At 42.3% G+C, this 19,985-nt stretch overlaps 1 protein-coding gene across 3 annotated transcripts in view; it reads right to left on the bottom strand.

Annotated features, from left to right (window-relative positions):
* Window positions 1–16,627, bottom strand: part of fgf12a (fibroblast growth factor 12a) — a 28,615-nt gene extending 11,988 nt beyond the window's left edge. The window contains exons 1-4 of one of the 3 annotated variants that reach the window (XM_005912830.3): window positions 9,239–15,869; window positions 7,767–7,814; window positions 4,476–4,586; window positions 183–286 (exon numbers count right to left, since the gene is read on the bottom strand). In XM_005912830.3, the coding sequence (XP_005912892.1) occupies window positions 183–286; window positions 4,476–4,586; window positions 7,767–7,814; window positions 9,239–9,434 (459 nt within the window). In that variant the 5' untranslated portion in view covers window positions 9,435–15,869. Of the gene's footprint in view, window positions 1–182; window positions 287–4,475; window positions 4,587–7,766; window positions 7,815–9,238; window positions 15,870–15,942 lie in introns of those variants that run through there. The other 2 variants (XM_005912832.3, XM_005912831.3) reach the window with 2 other exon arrangements.
* Between the last annotated feature and the right edge of the window lie 3,358 nt (window positions 16,628–19,985).

Below are 19,985 nucleotides of genomic sequence, written 5' to 3' on the forward strand. Positions count from 1 at the left end.
AGCTCTTAAATTTAGCAGAGATGAAAGGGATTGGCAGGGCTGAGTCTTTGCAGCAATGGGATATTAAAACAGACAACAAACAGAACAAAACACAACACGTGTTAATGAAGAAATACGCATGCTGGCACTGCTCAAACATGCGCGACATGGCGGCGTGACTGGAGCGAGGAGTCGCGTCTTACCGAGCTGTAGAGCATGCCCTCGCCATTCATGGCAATGTAAAAGCCACTCTTCACCCCCTGGATGGCCACCACTCTCAGACCCACGGGAATAAGATTAAACAGGGCTGCAGAGCAGACAGAGTGGAGGAGAAACAGTTACAAAGAGGCAGAGACGAAAGAGCGACATCAGACACAAAGGACAGAATAGGACAATTGAGTTTTCACTTAACTCTTGTAGACACAACACCCTCTGATCTCTGTTCTTTGGCTGTCTGTCAGCGGTAAAGTGAACAGTGCAGGACATAGACAAAGGGAACTCTGATGCACAGTGACGCATAACAGCAGGAATCCAAAACTTTTTTAATGACATCTAGCTGAGGTAACTGCACAAAGAATCACAAAGCATCCTATGATTCTTTGTACATCTAGTTGAATTCAAGTCTCCTGGATGGCTTAGATTTTGCAAAATGAAAGCAACTATTTATGCACACATATGTGACTCTGTTTGCAGCAGCTCCAATATGAGAAATTGTAACTGGCACTGCCAGTCAGAAAGGAATTGATAAGCTGCCATACCGGTAGAAATGAGGCTTACTATGAGTGCAGCTAGTATGTCCAGGCACAAATGTTCAGGTTTTAAGTCATCAGTGTTCATTTTGGTCATATTCCACTGCAATCTGAAAACCTGCTTCTGACTCAGTGATTACTGAATGCTGATCCGTACCTGAAAGTATGCAGCATAATCTTTAAAGCAGTGAGACGAGCGTCGATAAAACAGCGTAGACATAGATCTGTGATAGCAAACAACCGAAATTGTGTTTTGATTTAAGACCCCATCAATCACAAAACTGCTGCAGGCAAATGCTACTGAATCTCCTGAGCGGACTGAACCATCAAGGGCGTTGGTTTGGTGAGGGCATGCTTTGCGTACTGTGAACTCCCCGTGATGTTGGAGTGATTGTTCTGCAAGTGTCAATGGGGACTACCAGAAAAGGCTGGCAGGGGGGAAAAAAGGCATCGGGCCAACACAGGTCTGTCCTCTGAACAGATTCAATTTCACTCAATAAATATCGACGTGCTGCCAATGGTTTAAACCTGACCTCGGGGCCAGTGGTGCGCGTGATACCTGCTGGCCGCTATGCAGGGACATATACCCTTGAGGCCAGACAGAATGGGTACTTCAGCCCCTTCAGTTTGATTTTCAAAGACTTCTCAGCTATTTTTCCATCTGTTCCCTGCTTCTTATTCTGTCATTTCTTTACCTCCTCTGTATGCTCCCTCACTCCTCTTTCCATTAGCCTTTCATGGCTGCTGCGTTTGTCTCGTCGATGTCTGGCAGTGTCTGTCAGAGGCACCATCAACAGTTCGGCCTTGCTTGAATAGTGGGAGGAAAAGAGACATAAAATATGGCCCACTACTACACTATTATGTTATAATTACGATCCACAATCCCTGCTCTCATTTGCCTGCCAAAAAATTTGAGAGCTGACAGAAGCTGTCATTCAGTTATCATCTAAATGCCAGCACCAGCATTTGATTGATTCCATAACTACCTGATGACTATTCTCACGCTGATTCCTCCTCCTTAATCACCTCAATCCTATCTCTCACTGAAAAAAGAGAGGCCGGGCTGGCGCTGGAAGAGTTAAGCGATTCTCCAGGGATCTGTTATCGTCAAAGGGCCAGACAAAATAGGTTCAAACAACTCAATAAAGGAAAATCCTCAAAATGCCAAGTCTTCCAGAAGAGCAGTAATGGACTACAAGAAATCCTGCAGCGGCTAGACTCAGGCAAGTGAATTTCATGTGAGGAATACTAGCACAGCAGGAAATAAACACTGCAGGAAAAGTTTCAGAAAGAAACTTAGCCAAATTTCAAATGCCAAGGGCATATCTCCAAATCCAGAGAGAAATCCAGGTATACACTGTCACATTTGCAATTATATAGAGCTTATTTTTTTCCTCCACACTCCAGCTGGAAACTGAAAGCACTTGAAATTAGCGTATGGGTCTTCAGGTAATAAGGAAGTCTATCCTCATTCCATCCATCAAACCCGGAGCATCAGAGATAGATGAAGCGTGACTGCCTGAAACCGCAGGTGTCTCATAACCAGCAGTATCTTTCTAGAACTTCAGAGTGTGCAGATAATTACTGTAGGCGATCAACTGATGACAATCAAATTAATAACTGTTCAAATTTGAACATGGATGGTAATTAATGGAACGGTGTTCCTAAGCCCTCGCTGTTAGTTAAGCGTACAGCTTCCAGCCAGTCATGCTTACCACTAAAGCAATTTTCCATACTTGTAACTGTATATTGAGCCTGAAGGCAGCAACTTTGTGACTCAGTCGAGCACTTTGCACAATTTGCCAAACCCATAATAAAATCGAGCTATTTAAAAATGAGAGAGGCATGATTAAAGAAGAAATTCCATTATTTTCTCATTTTTCATCATCATTTTCCTCCTTTTTGTCACTAAAACTGTTTCCTGTTCAGCGGTGTCCTTGTTTCACCGCTTCCCGTTCCGCACTGAAATGAAGCAATTGATAAAAATGAAAATGGAAACCAAGTGCACTCTGGGTACAGGTCACTGCTATTATTCAGGCGCCATCATGCTCCTCACTACCATCGGTTCCACTGAAGCACCCCCTGAAAATAAATTGCTGTATTCTATCAGCTAAAGCTGTGGATGAGGTGGGTCAGAGGATGTCGTAGTTGAAGGGTGGAGGATAATCTATTATTCTAATAATCCAGCTAAGAGATCAATGGCTCAGTGCAAGACCTGAATACAAAATCTCCTTTCTCTTTTTCTGACAGCGATTATTCTTCCCCTTTCTCTTCCTCTTACTGTCTCCATCTTCTCCTCTATTCTACACTTTGAATTCCTCTAGTGGCACCTCCTGCTCGCCTGTTCCCTCTGTGTGTCTTACTTTAGACAGTCTGTATGCTTGAGGCATCTAATATAGAGAATTATTCATTGGGTACAAACGGAGAAGGTGGTATTTTTAGTTTGCTGTGGCTGAATTATTCACTGCATTCTTCCATCTCTGGGCCAGGGGGACTGCTTAACTAGAGGATTACCTAAAGGTGGGGAAATCCTCACATGCAGCTAAACCCTCAACCAGCTAAAACCTTTTAGACAGAATGGAAACCTTCAAAAGAAACAACAAAAAAAACCAGCTGTTTGCTCAAGCTAAACACATGAAATGCATTATATGTGAATGTTTCTCACTTTCCTTCCCATCCCCCTTATGCAGTAATCCGTTTTGTCCTGAAGACCCTCACTTTATGCCCTAAGTGGTTCTCATTAAAGATCTATCTCCTCTTAAAATATACAGCAACAACAATGGAGGAGTGAAGCATTCATTTCAGCACATAACTGCCCTGGTCCAGCAGCTGTGGCTGCGGTTTTCTGTAAGTAAGGCAGGAGAAGAAGAAGAAAAGTCATGGTTGGTTTCCTGTATTGGCCTCACTCCAGACTGGGAGTGTCATCATTATAGCTTTGACGGTTGTTCCCCCCTGACATATGTGCTGTCTATTCCTTGATCCTTTATAGGAAACTCTTAACAAAAAGCTACAAGTTTTAATATAAGAGACTCTCTACAGACACGGCTGATTTTGCACTCCTTTCTGTTCTTGTGGAGGTGGATGGGGTATACCCCAGAGACTATTTATTCACTGGTAGTTCACTATGGAAAGTCGATTGCAGTGAAATATTGCAGGGGAGGTTCTTGTGGCATGGAGTGAAGCTATGGGCCTACAACCACTTCTAGCAATGGCTTTTTCCAGGCAGGAAATTTTGATGTGATGGTCACACGTGCTTTGGAGCCATATCAATCAAAACAATGTGACACTTTCAATCATGAAGTGTACACAGTAGAAATGGTTTACCTAGTAGGGACCTGGTGGGGATACCAGAATTGTTTTTACTATAGCAAATTAATTATAGTTACCAGATAAATATGATATTTAGAGACTACGTCATTTTTGAGAAAACAGGCTTGGAGTACATAAAACATTTGAGCAGATTTTGGCACATTTATGTGCATATTATTACATAATCATATGCAGAAAAGAGAGCATTTGGCTCTGGGGTATTTCTTGCCTTTAAAATCTGTTTTTTAATCAAGATAATCCAATTTAGCGAGGGTGTCATAAATTAATTTTAGAGTGCTTTAGGTCACCCAAATAGCACGAGTTATATAAGAATTAAAAATGCTAAAGCGTATAAAGGCAGCAATCTATTATATAACCGACTCGTGGCCATTAAATGTTTTACGCTGGAAGCTGTGGCTTCCAAAATGCTCCACTCACTGTTGTCGCTGTTCTCGTCCTTGCTGCCGTCGATGGTTCCATCCGGCTGCATCTGCAGGTAGAAGCCCTGCTGGCTGAACAGTCGTGTCACGATGCCTTTCAGCTGTGGCTCTGGAACGTGCACACACACACACACGTAACACGCACGCACACACACACACACACCCGTCGGCCCCAGCCCCGTCCCCACCAAGAATATGTCAGAACAACAGTCTCATAATGGTGAGAAAAAAGCACAATTTAGCTGACACCTCTGCTTTCAGCTAACACTCAGAAAAAAAATCATCCAAAAGAAGTGTTTCACGATCATAAAATGTAGTGCATGATTAATTAAAAGCTGGCTGTGGAGGATGGAGCGTATCAGCAGAACAATTATAGACTTACTCTACTTAAAAACATTTACAGTTCCTTTCTTTTGTCGTATTTAAAGTCTCTAAAAGGTTAACGATGGTTCACTGTTCACTTTATGACTTGTGTATCTATTCAATTGTAATAAGCCATTTTAAAGGAACTCTTATTATTCCTGTGGCACAATCCAGCTTCCACAATTGCCCACAAAAAGCACTACACATTTAACAATTTCAATAATATATATATTGCATCACTAATATCAATAACACTATAAAGGACAATTTGCTGTGAATCACCTGATGCAGCACATGAGCCCATAAAAGGTTAAGTAGCTGTTTGACAGGAAAACCTTTACAAGGACAACACGTTAACAGAAAACCAATAATAATATTGTTACGTTCCCACAGTGGTTTACCTTTCAACAGCCTTTTAAAATCACATTTAATGCACACTGACATGCCAGTACTTTCTTTGGTATGAAGCAACCATGCATTTTAGAAATAATATGACTGACATTTTTTATGAAATCAATCTTTTGAACAGGCATGTTTCTATGCTGCGCTCCAAATGATTTCCTTGTTATTTATTTCCTGAAAGGAAACAGAAAGGAAGTTCTGGAGGAGGTTTCATTTTATTTAATTTTTTTGTTTCCCAGTAAGATAACCCTGTTTCGACCTCCAACTTTGGAGGGTATGACTTCTGGCGCGTGGCCAAAGTGCTGCTCAAAATGCTCCTCTCTTCAGGTGGAGCAGGTGGAAGCGAGGATTAGCTGAGGGCAAAAAAAAGCCTCTCAGCTTCAGGCAATGCTGAGTAAAAGCTGATGTGTGGAAAGCAGTTTTTATCTGAGAAAAAAAACATGCTTCTCTTGTTTGATTTTGTGCAAAAGCAGGAAGTCCAAGTCAGATGACATCATTATATCCTGATGATTAAGAATAAAATAAAACTATTTTTAAAGCAGGTAAAATAAAAGATATGATCATGCAATGAGTATATATATAGTCATGGTTTTCTTGAGGCTCATCGTGAGTAATACTACTCTACAGCGGCACAGTAATGCGCTGTTTTGTGTAAAGTCTGGGAAAAACAAATAGATACTAAAGATGACTAATCCTCAGTTCAGTCTGTCTCACAAAAGGAACAAATTATGCGTTTTGTCACAATTTAATTGGCACTTAGTTTCTCCTTGTGCACCTAAATAAACATTCATTTAATGAAATCCTTGCTTTGCAGGCACAAACATTCTGATAAATAGTGTATGTGACTGGAATAAAGAAGCTTGACTGTTCACCAAGGTCATACAAATTCTTGGAGGACGTGCAATTCATTTTAGTCCAACCAGGCCCAAAAAGTCCCAAATGAATTGGCAGAAGAAACGTTTTTTCAAGCTTGCTATCAGGACAGAAGGATGGTTTTTGATCAGACTTCAAAAAGCACTGACAGATGTTAAGGTACTTACTTGAAAGCTGATCACTGCAATAATTACTGTTGCATAAACTCTAGTTATGTTTATTTTTCAGAAGACAAAATGTGGAGGAGAGGGCTCGAAGAAGGACTCCCCAGCGAGTGTGAGTTCCTCTGTACATCATCCTAACTGTCACTTCCCCATCTCACCTACCTGTGGGTTAGCGGCATCAATTCCTGGGACAGGCCCTTCATCATCCATCATGGGAGGGTAATGTAGAGAATGTAGCATATGCTTGTGTGTGTGTGTGTGTGTGTGTGTGTGTGTGTGTGTGTAAGCTTAAATTTCAAAACTTACATTTAACTACTGATTTTATCTACTGTTCTGATTTTATCTGTTTTGATTTTATATACTGTTTTGTTTGTTTGTTTGCTTTTTAATTAGTTAGTTCGTTTGTTTGCTTGTTTTAATCAATTTTAAATCATGCTTTTTATTTGTTTTTGTTTCTAATGTCTCTGTAAAGCACTTTGAATCACCTTGTTGTTGAATTGTGCTATACATATACTTGCCTTGCCTTGCCTTGCCTTGTGTGACTCCAAGTGGTTTGCTGGTTGTGTACTGGAGTGGAAATAGTAATACATTGTAAAAACATATCATGAATTAAGGATCAGCAGGCTGAAACTGAAAGCTTTATCGCTTAATTGTGCGTTAATCACATGTAGATGTGTGTGTGTGTGTGTGTGTGTAGTGTGTGTGTGTGTGTGTGTGGTGTGTGTGTGTGTGTGTGTGTGTGTGTGTGTGTGTGTGTGTGTGTGTGTGTGTGTGTGTGTGTAGGCATGAACAGACTTCCAGATAAACTCCAGTGTTTCCAACGTGTGTTTGTGCGTCTTTCAGCTGCAACAAGCTTAAGGCCACCCTGTGAGTGCACGGGCCACTAGAACATCAACAGATTTACTTCATACCAATACAGAAGGACAAAAACATTTAGGTACGTTGACAAATGGCGTCATGACCATGAAATGGTGAATGATCACCTGCTCTATAACGCTTCACAGGGAGGAACACATCATATCCATATACACCAATATACACTACAATTAAAAGAAAAAAAAACCTCTAGAACATTTACACAGTAGTACAGACACAAGACGGGGAGCGAGGATAGAGACTGATCCGACACTGACTGACAAAGAGAATGGGGCAGAAACGAAATGAGAAGAGGCAGGGAGAGGAGACAGAGGAGCAACAGACGGCTGGCTATAGGAGAGTTTTAGCTAGAAACAGGTCAGAAATGAAGCTTTAAAAGTCCAAGAAAGCCACACAGGAAGGAGAGATGAAGGGGGGGAGAAGAAGAAAGTCAGCAAGGGAGAGGGTCGCCGGCTGTCAGACAGGTGTTGAAGCCCCAGGTCCCTCCCACCCTCCCTCCCTCTCTGTCCCTCCCCACCCCTCCCTGGCCGAGGGGGAAGTCGACATGGGCGCGAGATGGGGTGGAGACGAAAAGAAACACAGCACACACGGATGGAGGCTGAGCTACTGACCTAGCCTGCAGCCCTTATGGGACACCTGTGGAGGTTTCGAGGGTGCATCTTACGAGGTGGGGGGGTGGGGGAATAGAAGGAAAAACAACAGGCTTTTAAACAGGCAGAATTCATAAATTCTCCAGTGTATCGGTTGTTTATAAGCAAATATATGGCAACACATCAGTGGAAATATATGGATAATCAATTAGAGGACATACAGCATCCGTCTGCCTCCCTGTCTGTCTGTCTGCTTTGTGACTGGCCATGTGGAAGGAGTTACCTACCTGCCCGTTAGTGTTTGGAGGACTGACTGCTTTGGCTGAATGGTTATGTTTTTAATCAAGTAATTTGCTGCAGTTTTGACACTGAGGTTGGATTGTCTGTGGAAGCTGCAAGACTACAGGGTTTTAAAGCTGGCTGTCTGGCTGGCTGGGTGACTGTCTCCATTTTTCTCCCTTTCTGCCTTAAATATTGATGCCTGACTGCCTGTCTGTCTCACTCCTCATCTGTCTGTTGGGACACTGAATGGATCTTACTGTCGCTCATCACAAACCAGAACTATCTGGATAGTGAGGAGGGGGAGGTGACTTGCACTCTTGGCTTGTTATCTGTGCACCAGGACAGAAACATTTCGAATTGTTTAAAAAAAAGAGAGAGATAGAGAGAAGGTTACGTGAATTTACGTGAATTGTAGTAGTACCTGAGTCTTTGTATATCAATACAGCCAGGGCAGCTCTTAATCACTAAAGCTATACCTCCCTTCACTGCAGTAAAGCTCCCTCTCTGCAATAAGCAATAAACATTTACCATTAAAACATTTAATCTGAAAAGAGCCTTGGTGCACTGCAGTGCAACTTATCTCCGCTCCTTACCCCCAACCTGCATTAATATTGAATTTGGGCCATTTTAAAGCAGGTTTCTTCTTTTTCTTCCATATAGCTATTCAAGTTGCAATTGTGTAATTGTGTAATTGGGGGGTCGGGCTGGGGATTATTATGTGTGGGGGGAAATAAAAAAAATCAGAGGCTTAGATTTATTGTAATGCTTTTGAGTCAAATCCCGCTCGAGCTTTGGCTGGGGAAGAATTTTTTGCTCAGGGGTTAATTTATTATTCTGATCAGAGCACTATCACGATGCATAAACTGGTAACGTCACGGCATGTAGATCATCCACCGTGCATTCTGGCCGGTACCGCTCGGTATGTGGGGGAGGGTTGCGGTGGGATAGACAGACAACAAGAAGACCTCATGGAACAGGTGGATTCTTTTTTCTTTCTTTTTCGCACCGCGGAGAAAATCTACCTTCTCCTCCGGTTCAGATTGAAGCCCTTGACTGCAGTATAATGCCTCTGCTGCTTCAAAGAGGGGCGGGGTGGCGCGTGGTGGTGGTGGTGGGGGGAGGTTGGGGGAAACCGCTTCCATACACAGACGTAACACACATCAGTTTAAAGAAAAAAAGCAACAAGAACAAAAAAAATCTACGGCACTGACCTGGTCGCCGCCGAACGGGTCTTTTCTTGCCGCTGCAGAAACGGACTTTGCTGAAGACCCCCAAGAAATGCCTCTCGCAGAGAGAGCGGGGGTCTTTGCTGGGGCTGGGGCGACGTTTCGAAGTCGAGACCCGGTCGCTGTTGGATTCTCTCGCCTGGCGTTTCTGCCGGATCAGGGAGCTGGCGATCGCGGCCATCTCCCCGAACCGAGTCTGAAAACGGAAAGTCTACTTCGGCAGATGTCGGATCTCACTGTAGGTAATTGGCGTGTGGCGGAAATAAAAATAAGAACGTTGATTCTGTCCTTAGGTCCACGAGTTTGTTGGGTTGTTTTTTTTTTTTTAACTAAATGTCATACTGATCACGAAAATCCTTCGAGTCCAGGGCATCATTGCGCTTCGGGCAGCATCCTCTTGTGGGGACAGTAGAGTATATTTAGATATATATCTATAAATATGATCAGCTGCTGCGAGTTTTGCTTCGACACTCGGGCTTTTCAATCAACAGCAACCGATCTTATATAAAATATCTAAGGGTTAGGCCACAAGGGCCCAGATATCAGACATGAAAACATGCAACAGTGTTTCTAAGTTGATGCTGCTGCGTGCCATAGGCGAGAGCGCTTCAGGTATTCCAGGTGAACAGCGCCGCGGCTGACGAGCACGACATCGTTTTCCTCATCCGCACACCAGCCTACCCTCTGGGTTCCTGACGCCTTTCGATAAGCATTAAACCCAAACCCAGGGGCACTGCTCGTGCGTGGAGAAGACTACTAACTTTTTCTTTCCGTAATGATCTTTTTACTCCATGCTCAAAGAGAAGTCCGCTGCCGGTCCAGGATGCGGTGTAGGAGCCCGTGTATGTGAACCAGTCTCCGGTTCCGTCGATGGCACCGCTTAAATGCAGTCGGGGAAAAAATGGAATCGGCGAGCAGAGGCTACTCTGCAAGGATGCTGCAGAGATGTAATTTAAGCCTGCAGGCAGTGATTCCCGTCTGAAAAGCAACAATTAGTTGAGGCGAACACACGCCGGAGTGCTTTTCATTGTAGCGCACAAATAATAAAGTGACCTAAGCATTATTTCCAGCGAGTCCCGAATGAATACTGTGTGTGTATGTGCGAGTGAATGGTGGCGGTCCACAGCTTCTCTCTCTCTCTCCCTGCCTCCCTCTCTCCCTCCCTCTCTCTCGATCTCCCTCTCTGTCTCTCTCACCCCTTGTCTCCCTCTCCAACTCTTTTAACGCAATCATACGTGATTGAGGTTAGTATTAGTAATTCCCAGGAGTTGCACGGGACAAATGAATGATCCCAATCTCGAAAATTTGCGAATATTGGAATTTGTATTGCAAAATGTAAACTTAAAAGGGGGGAGGGGCTGTGTGTTTTTTCTTCTTCTTCCCTTTGAGAAATGGATGCGCGTGCACGTGCGTCCTTTTGGATTATGTGCGCGTTCAAACTGGGGCGACTCATCTCACAACTGTCTCTTTTAATTACACTTCAAATCCGAAGTTGCAAAGCAGTTTGAAAATGCGAGATGGCTGCATGAAACTGCAAACTGCATACAAAGTTGATTCTTAATCAGCTTTGGCTTATACTACACGGCATTCTTGCCCTCACAGCTTATAGGCCTATCAAAGAGATAGGAGCACACATTTTATTTTGTAAAGAAAACAGTGGCCACGCAAAGAGCATGTTAAGTCTGGCTTAAAGGATCAACCGCAACAGGGTCCAACACGCAGAGTATGAGCGGGAAACACACACATTCAGGCAAAACTCAAGATCCACACAGTGACACAACAGATGGATTCATGTGATGGAAGTGAAAGTACAGCCCCAATGAACACAAATGACAACAATCAACAAATAACACTGTGACACTAAAGCTTTGAACTGCCTTCAAACACATCTTGGCCCCTCAGTTCGTGTGAAAGCATCGTGAGAGCACCCTGTAGGCCTATTCTGTGTTTCCATCTGACTAGGAACAATTGCAAACCAATTGATTGCTTCTCTGCGGCTGTCTTCAGCACAATTAAGAGGACGAGGATCACTGTAGCAGTAAAGGTAAATCAATGTAAAAGGCACCAGCCAGAATAACCTGCAGGCATGATGGACATCATGTTTATGTGCCTCTGGTTTCATTCCTTTTGTTGCATGGCTAAGGAGAACACACACAGCACAGCACAGATGCATTCTGTGTTAGGAAAAACACACGTGTCTTTAGCAGCATCCCTGTGATGAAAGGGCATGAAACATTTAGAGGCTTTTTCTAGGACTTGGTTTGACATTCTCTCACCAAACTGAATCTGTAGAGACAGCAAGACGAGGAAAGAGGAGAGACCGAACGAAAGACGGAGAGAGATTTTCTTTTGCCGGCTATTGTCTGTCCCTTTTATGTAAGATTTGGATAAAATGGATGAAGGAATGTGAATGTGAAGTGCTGATACCCGCGTCAGTCATTTGCATTTTTCTAAAGTATCTGCGAGAGAGAGAGAGAAAAGACTGATAGAGAGAGAAAGGGAGATGGAGGGCAGATAAAATCTTACATACTAAGATAGGCAAGGAAAGAAAGTTAGGAACCGAGGCTTGGATTCAATCAGATTCTAAATCAAAAACCTTTTGTATTCCTATTGAGTTGCCAGTGAGTGATAGATATTAATTTGACACTGCAGTATAAAGAAAAATTTATAATAGTCTCAATACAACATTCATCACTTTGGATGTGATATACTGCACACTTCTAAGAAAGAAAAAACAGAGCTTGTGGTTCCGAGTACAAAGTGAGTTTTCTCAGAAATGGGAGGGAGCTCGTGCGCACCACAGACATGGACATACATCTTTGTCGGGGAAAGATAAAGTATTCCCTAATGAGGATCTGTTTGGCTTCCTCCTTCTACCAGAGACAATTAATGTTCCCTTCACTCCAGAAACGATACATCCAAAATCAGTGAAACACTGCTGTTATGAAACACACTGCAGATAGTACAGAGTAATAATTTAAATTGACATTTCAAGTGATTTTGACTCTGAAGATTGGCTGTCATGGTTACAGAGACTGTGTGAGTTTGTTATTATTGTCAAATGTTCTTCTTTTTTTTCTTGGTTAAATAATATGAACATTAAGGGCAAAAAGTATGCTGAGGATGCATTTGGAGCATTTATCTTTTAAAAAGATGTTTTATGTGAGACTTTCTCATTAAATGTACAAATGTAACTGTGATGAATCAATTCAGTGAACAGAAGTAAACCACAGCCAGAGTCTCTGTGGCCTTGCCAGAGGTGCAGCTTGTTCAGAGAAACATTTTTTTGTATATCTGCTGCCCCCTTGTGGAGAATAAATGAACCACAACCACTTTGGAGAGAAACTACTTTCACTGTTTCCTATCTCTGAAGTTTGTCACTTCTCTGTGTCCTTGAGATACCTCACAGATCTGTTGACTCACAATAGCTAGAACTGGTTGTCATAGCGTAATGTCTGCTAAACGCTCATGCCAGCTCCTCGAGAAGCGCAGAGTAGAAACGTGAGAGAATATGAGACATTCTGTGACTCAAAATGCTGCTTAAAAACTTCTACTACATAAACAACATGAATCAACATGAAAAGGAGATAAAAGCCCGAGTCGTACGGCTGAACAAAACAATCAGATTCTAATTTTAATCACATCTAGTGCAGCAAAATATGAGACAAAGTCTAGATTCCTGCATCTCGCTCCGATAAATCGAGTCATGTCTGTATGTGTGATGTGCGTTTGTCTGCGTGTGTGGGTGTTCACATTTCTAGTCAAGTCATCATCCAGTTGACTGCAAACATGGTGTGTATATTGCTGGGGAGGAAAGGAAATGCAGCACTAAGTTTAAGAGGGTTTCCTGTTTCTAAGCTGTTGGTCAGCAGAGCCTGTTGCACATGGAGCTAGGCATTACAGTAAAATGATGGTGTTAAGCTAACACACAGAGTCAGGCAACCACTCACATTCACGCATATGTCCAATTTAGAACCTCCAGTTCATCAACAAGCATGTATTTGGACTGTTTAGGAGGCGAGAGAGAATCCACAAAGGCACATGGGCAACCATGCAAAGTCAACACAAAAAAACACAGCAGTGGATTCAAACCTAGAATGTTTTTCATTGTATTTATTTAGTGTTTTTGATTGATTTGCAATTTTGTTGTGCAACACTGTGCCGAAGATTAAAATTAATCTTGAATCTTTTAATAAACTTTCCACTGACCGTGACGTCTGCCTTGGAAACTAATACACGAAGGAATCTCTGTATGTGTGTGTGTGTGTCAGCTCTTTATCCAATCGTGTTCTTGTACGTCCTCTACCATTACTGCTGCATTCAGGAGGTCACAATCCTCTGTGACCTTAGCAGTTCAAGTTCAAATTATATATATACATCGGCATTTGCTATGAGTGTTAAACCTAATGTTACAAAACATTATATACTGACATTAGAAAAAGAACTTTAACCTAAACCTGATGTTATATTCATCAGTTACTGAAAACTGACCAAGTGGCAAATATAAAGTGCTGCTGGGTCTGTTAGCGTTGCTAGTATGACACCCACCACACAGTATCCTGTACCTGCCACACATTAACCACAATACTGGGGCTCTAGGTGCTCCTGACATCTGGCGTCCTTCTACTGTGCCGTGGAACCCTTACTGATATATTTTACCCACTGCTCCTATTTCAATATATCGGCTGCTGCGACATTATTGTGTGACATTATAAACCGTTCATATTTAATGCAGTAGTTTGCAGTAGTTTACAACACCCGAGTGTGTTTGTTTTGTTCACATCATAGCCCTAAGCAGCACACTTCCAAGACTGGAGACAAAGAGGGAAAACTTTAACACCACAAAAGCCAGGTGCAAATCTGATACTACAAAGGAAAGCAGGTGCAAACATTTAAGCCTGCTCACACACACATAGTTCACCAGAAGTCCCTACGGGGTGAATTTTGCGCCTAAAAAATGAAGCGTATAACACTTCACTTCCTGCTCCTTGTTGCTTCCATGATCTTGTACTGTTCAGACTGTAGGAGAGAATGATGCAATGAGATTGCCATGTAAAATGCAGACTTTGGCAACTTTGTATAGAAAGTTAAATCAATTAAATGGCTTTGTTTCACTTTCTATGGACAATGTTTTTGAGTTATTCTGAAGTTATCAGAGAGAAAAATGGGGAAAAAATGCTGCCAGCATGGCAGCATCACTCAAAACTCATACTTCCCTTATATTTTAGCTGTAATTGGAAATGAAACTGTCTGAGCCATTCCACCATAATAATATAAATACAGAAAATCAAACATTAACCTTCAAAATGATTGAAAAAGTCCAAAGTTTAAACCAACTATTTATCTGAAGCAATTTGATCTTATAACGATCCTTAACTCAATCCACACAGTCATGCTTCGCAGCACATGGGTGTCATTTCAACACCCATGTGCTGACTCATAAAGTTTTGATTGAGGTCAAAGGGTTCATCTAACAGTGAGCACAGATGCAGAATAAGGACTGATAGTGCTTCATATCCGAGTCCTACAGATCCCAGGGTGCATGCTGCTTTTGGTCCAACTACCTCAGAGGAATCAACTGTGCTTAATGGAGTTTCTAATTGTCTGCCCTGAATTTCCAAACTGCTCCAGCTGAGAGCCTACGTATTGCAAGTGACAAGAGGAGGTGTTGCATTTGTTTCCCAGTAACAAAAAAAAACTTCTGGTTTGCACTGGCAATAGTGGGGAATTCTCCACGCCTATGGAGACAGTAGAACTGTGTTATGAATGAACAACAGCAGCATTGCAGTGAATTGCCTGAGACATGACTAGAGGACATGGCAGGGATCTTAGGCTTGTTGCCAAAGACTGATAAGTGGTGGCTGTGTGTGTGCTTATGCATGTCATTGCAGTTTTGTATCCTCAAGTGGTCTTTTTTATATATACAAATTCTAAGCTGCATAGGTTTCGTTAAAAAAAAAAGCTGTATACATATCTATTAAAGTAGTTAAAGCTACAGTGGTACTTTTGGGGACTTTCAGAGGGGTCTTCGAATTTAATTTAATTAGGCCTAACCTCATACCAAAAAACATGTACCAGTGAAGCGCAGAGGGAGTTGAGTAGTTTTAAACTGAGTTTGTACTGTATCTAATTGTACAAAATGCAATCAACCAACCAACCAACCAATCAATCAATGTGGCTTGGCATATACAAAAAAAAGAAAGAAAAAAAACTCTGACTGGAACAGGAGCCTTTCTGTTGTGGCGCTATCCGTGGTGCTGGTCGTTTGGGGCCCTGAAGGAGCGCTGCTTCTCCAGGCCCCTGAACTTTAATGACTTGATCCCTGCATTATCCATTTTTGGCCCGCTTCAGTTGCACCACTAGAAACAAATATAGCACGGGCTTGTACAGTATCAGGAGCCCTCTCCTCTCCAGAGTAGTGCGACTTACAGCTGACTGCCAGCAGCTATCCGCGACGGCCGAAGACTGCACAGAAAACTCAGGACAGACGCGAGGAGCACAAGGAGAGCCTCCCTCCACTGCAGACTCGGAAGATGTTACTCACACACACTCTGGTGTTTAATAAAACCACTCATCCCCTCCTCCCCTTCTCTATAAATCCCCCCTTTCCTTTCTCTTTCCCCTTTTCTTTTATCACTCAAGAGAGAAAGCATGCAAAGCAAAGACAGCTATAATGCTATGTCTCTCACCGTTGGTGATTGTGGTCGACTTCGATCGTTGTCCACAGAAACACTGCAGCATATGCGCTCCTTTCTGAAGGAATGGCCTCAGAATCCTCATTGATTTGGGTTGATGGGAGCCTTCCTCAATCCAAACAATCGGACAACGCTATCACAACACAGCAGGGTCAGGCAGCATAGCGTAGCCAGCCAGCCAGCCTTTCTCTACTGGCTCTCACAGCAGCCCCTCAAAACGCCGGAAGGGCACAGTCTGCAGGACAAATTACGCTAAAACGAGGCATCTTGAGTGATTCCCCCCTCTCTCGCTCTCTCTAACCCTCTAACTCTCTCTGTCTTTCCTCTTCTTGTCCACCGACGGTCATTCGCGTTCACGGCACACTCCTCTTCCGCCACAGCAGGCAACGCAAGGACGTTACAATGTGCTCTTAATTGTACACCCCCCCTCCTCCTCCTGCCTCCGCGTCTTTACCAGCAGCGGACGTAATAGCAGAAAAGGAGATGGGAAGGGGGAGCGAGAGTGAAGATTGAAAGAGAGAAAGAGAGAGAGCGCGCAAGCCAAAGTTAAACTGCAGGGGTAAGTGGCAGGCCACGAGTGAGGTAATGCGGAGCTGACAGCTAAAAAGCGACAAAGGCTGCACGATCCGAAGCTTTGGCCACACAGATGTTGGACTCCGAGAGCCAGTAGTTTTCCTCTTTCTTTTTTTACCCCCTTCTACGTTTTCACAAATCACCGGGAAGAAGCGGACAACGTCAGCTGCAGGCCATCGCTTTGAAGTCAATGATGTTTTGCGATGCGTGAGAGTAGCAGAAAGTTTATGGCTCAGTCACTGCGTTATGAAAGAGCGAGTAACGGTGAATGACTGGTTCGTATATAGCGCTTTTCTACTCTTCTGAGCACTCAAAGCGCATTCACACCCATTAGCACAAGCACATTTTTCTAAGTGCTTTCTAGCTAACATTCACACACATTCATACATCGGAGAGCAATTTGGGGTTAGTATCTTGCTAGGGAAGCCGGGAATCAAACCACCAACCTTGCGATCAGTAGATGACCTGCCTGAGCTACAGCCACCCCAACAATGACCGCCGAACTGTCCTTCCAAGTGCGGCAGCAGTGCGTTTGTTATTTCGCTAAATTCCATATATGGATTTAATATAGATCAGCATATACGCTTTAAGCTGATCATGACTTTGTGAAAAGTGTAAATTTTTCTCCTGAATGCAACAGGAACAGTGTGCAGAAACAACGAGAGCAAGAACAATAGAAGTAACCGGTTCGGTTTCGCTACAGCACTTTGCGTGGAAGACCTCGGAGTCCCACTGCGTCTTTTGTTAATGCGTGAAAGTGAAAAGTCAGCTGCTAAATCAGGGAAAGTCAATTCCAGGATGAGGATTTGCTGGAACATCACAGTGTGGCGTAAATGCGGTCCCGAACTGAATTAGGTACTTGCAATACTGGACAGTGGAGTTGTGACTCTATAAAAAGCCTTTACATATATTTTATATGACAATATATCTCCAGATGACACTCACCGTGTGCACTTCAAGCTCTAATGACCTTAAAATGTGTTTTCAGTTATGACTCACTATCCAAACGAGAAGGTTCACGATCTCATTACGCATTTTGACCCATGATGACTAGAGCGCTATGTGCCATTTTCAACACCAGGTGGTGCCATAGCATAAACCATTAAAATTAAAGCGAGCATATCCAAGTAGAAGAGAGTTGCCTATAGATACTCAAATTGCTAAAACATTAACACTAGATTTGCACAAGACAAAACAAATTAAAGAGGATGCTGGGTTTTATTTTATTTTTCCAAGTCACCAGTAAGCCAAACAAACACTATGCCAATCTCTGCCGTCTCATTCAGCACACTGCTAAAAAGTACTTTACAGTATGTACTGCAACATTTTACTATATTTCAAAACCTAATTCTTGTGCTCATGTGACATTGCACCACAAGGACAATGAGATATATGATTACAGCTACCATGGGAACATTCCCTCGCTATGTAAAATCTACACAATGAACATAACAGGACATTATAGGTCAGCAAAATGCCTCTACAACAGCATCCACATGCAAATAAGGAAAGGTCAGAGAGGAATAAAGAGAGAATGGGTAGAGGGTGCAGGGAGCTGGCATCAGACCCAGAGTTACAGACTTGGTGATGGTGCTGTACTGTACACTCAGCTTTCACTATACTGTACCACTGCAGAGTCAATCGCTAGTTGCTAAAGAGCCAAAGAAGGTATGAGGGGAGGAATAGAGATGAAACGGGGCTATAGCGCAGAAGGAACGTGAAGTGACAAAAACGCACTGTAGTTGAGGCAACACTTTAGCATCCAAACAAAATCTATTATTAATTATGCTAATTAAAAATGTAGTTTTAATTTTAATGTGTTTGTCCCAGGGACAAAATTGTGGAACATTTTCATTTATTAGCATCAATTTTATTTAAAAATGGACAAAACAATCACAATGACAGTCACTTAATGATGGGAGGACTTAGTGTGCCTGATTATTACTCACAAAGTAAATAAGCACTGATCTATTCCATTTCGTTAATATGACACAAGAGTTATAGCACCATGCTTCTGACATGGCATGAGATTTGTATGATAAGCTCTCATAAATATCTCATAAATGCTATGGTTTTATGGAATTCTGATATGTTTATTTACAGTCAGTTCCCTGCTATGGCTATGCTTAGTTGGTTATCATTCCATTCATTTATTGGCATTAATGTAAATATGTTCAAAGTTTTTGATACTTCACACCCTGAAATTTGCTCTGTCAGTTTTGATGTTTGCTTTACTTGTTTAAATCTCCTGATCATCAACCTGACAGCAGTAAAACTGTCATTATCATAAGACCTGCTGTTTACAGACCTTTCAGTTTAATTTTAAAGCTTCAAAAAGAGAAAATGTGTACATTGTTTACATTTCACTTGTTCCCAATCCAACCCAGGCACTGACTGGAGAGCTCAAAGATAGAGTCGAGCCTTACAAACTTAAAGAATCCACATAAACTGGATTGTCCTACAACACATGTTGAAGTGTTTGCTTTAGTAGGATTCTTATAAAACAACAGAGCTTGTTTCTCCTCGTTTCTCCCCTAAAAAGCCCAGGAGATGTGCAAAAAAAGTGTCCTGGTTGAAGAAAACATGGAGGCAAAAAAAAAGTTAAATAATCAAACTGAAAGAGATGGCAAGCTGATGGCAAGGAAAGAAACAAACAGCACAGACACTGGTCACTAAACAAAAGCATAAGTTAAAAAGTGTAAACTACCAAAAACATGCTCCTCTCCAGAACATAGGAGTAAATATCCAGAACACACACAGCTCACACGTGGCAAACCAAAGAGGATCTCTGACACTGCTGCGCTCCTCACTCTGGCCTTAAGTACATGGGGCTAATTGCTGAGTAGAAACAGCTGTGCAGAAGGGCAGTACCTATGGCAGGACAGGTGGTAGGACACACCCATGGAGGCAGACATCACAGCACGTCCAGCTGTGGCCATAACACTCCTTCCCTGAAACCACTGGATAAAGTCTTCCACCGAACCACTCAACAAATTTCTGCAGATATCACTGCAGTGGTGAAAATGAGCACAAGAATGCATCTGTGTGTGTTACTTCATAAGTTTTTGAGATATTTAGCATCTTAGTTGGGTTTAGCTTAGTAATAACCAAATCACATGGGCTTTACAGCTTTAGATCATCTTTATTTCTATTAAAAAACATGAATCCTTTAATAAAGACAGGGCCTAGCATTGAATGACCATTGATTATAACAGAACAAAGACATTAAAAAATAAATTAGTAAATACATTAACCAAAGGCTTAAACCCCTTTACATCTGAATATGAGCAAGAGGTGTCTATATTACATTTAAGTACAGAGTTTAGTGCAACAAATAAATCCCTGTTTAAAATTACTGCAAGGATGACTCAGTTGTTTATAAGTGTTTGCAGCAAAGCTGCCCACAGCGGGGCATGATGGATGATGGATGAGAAAAACATTTCAAAACATATGAAAAAGCCACT

Source organism: Haplochromis burtoni, unplaced genomic scaffold (genome assembly GCF_018398535.1).
Source record: "Haplochromis burtoni strain Fernald_Lab_line unplaced genomic scaffold, NCSU_Asbu1 Contig_3, whole genome shotgun sequence".
NCBI lineage: Eukaryota > Metazoa > Chordata > Actinopteri > Cichliformes > Cichlidae > Haplochromis > Haplochromis burtoni.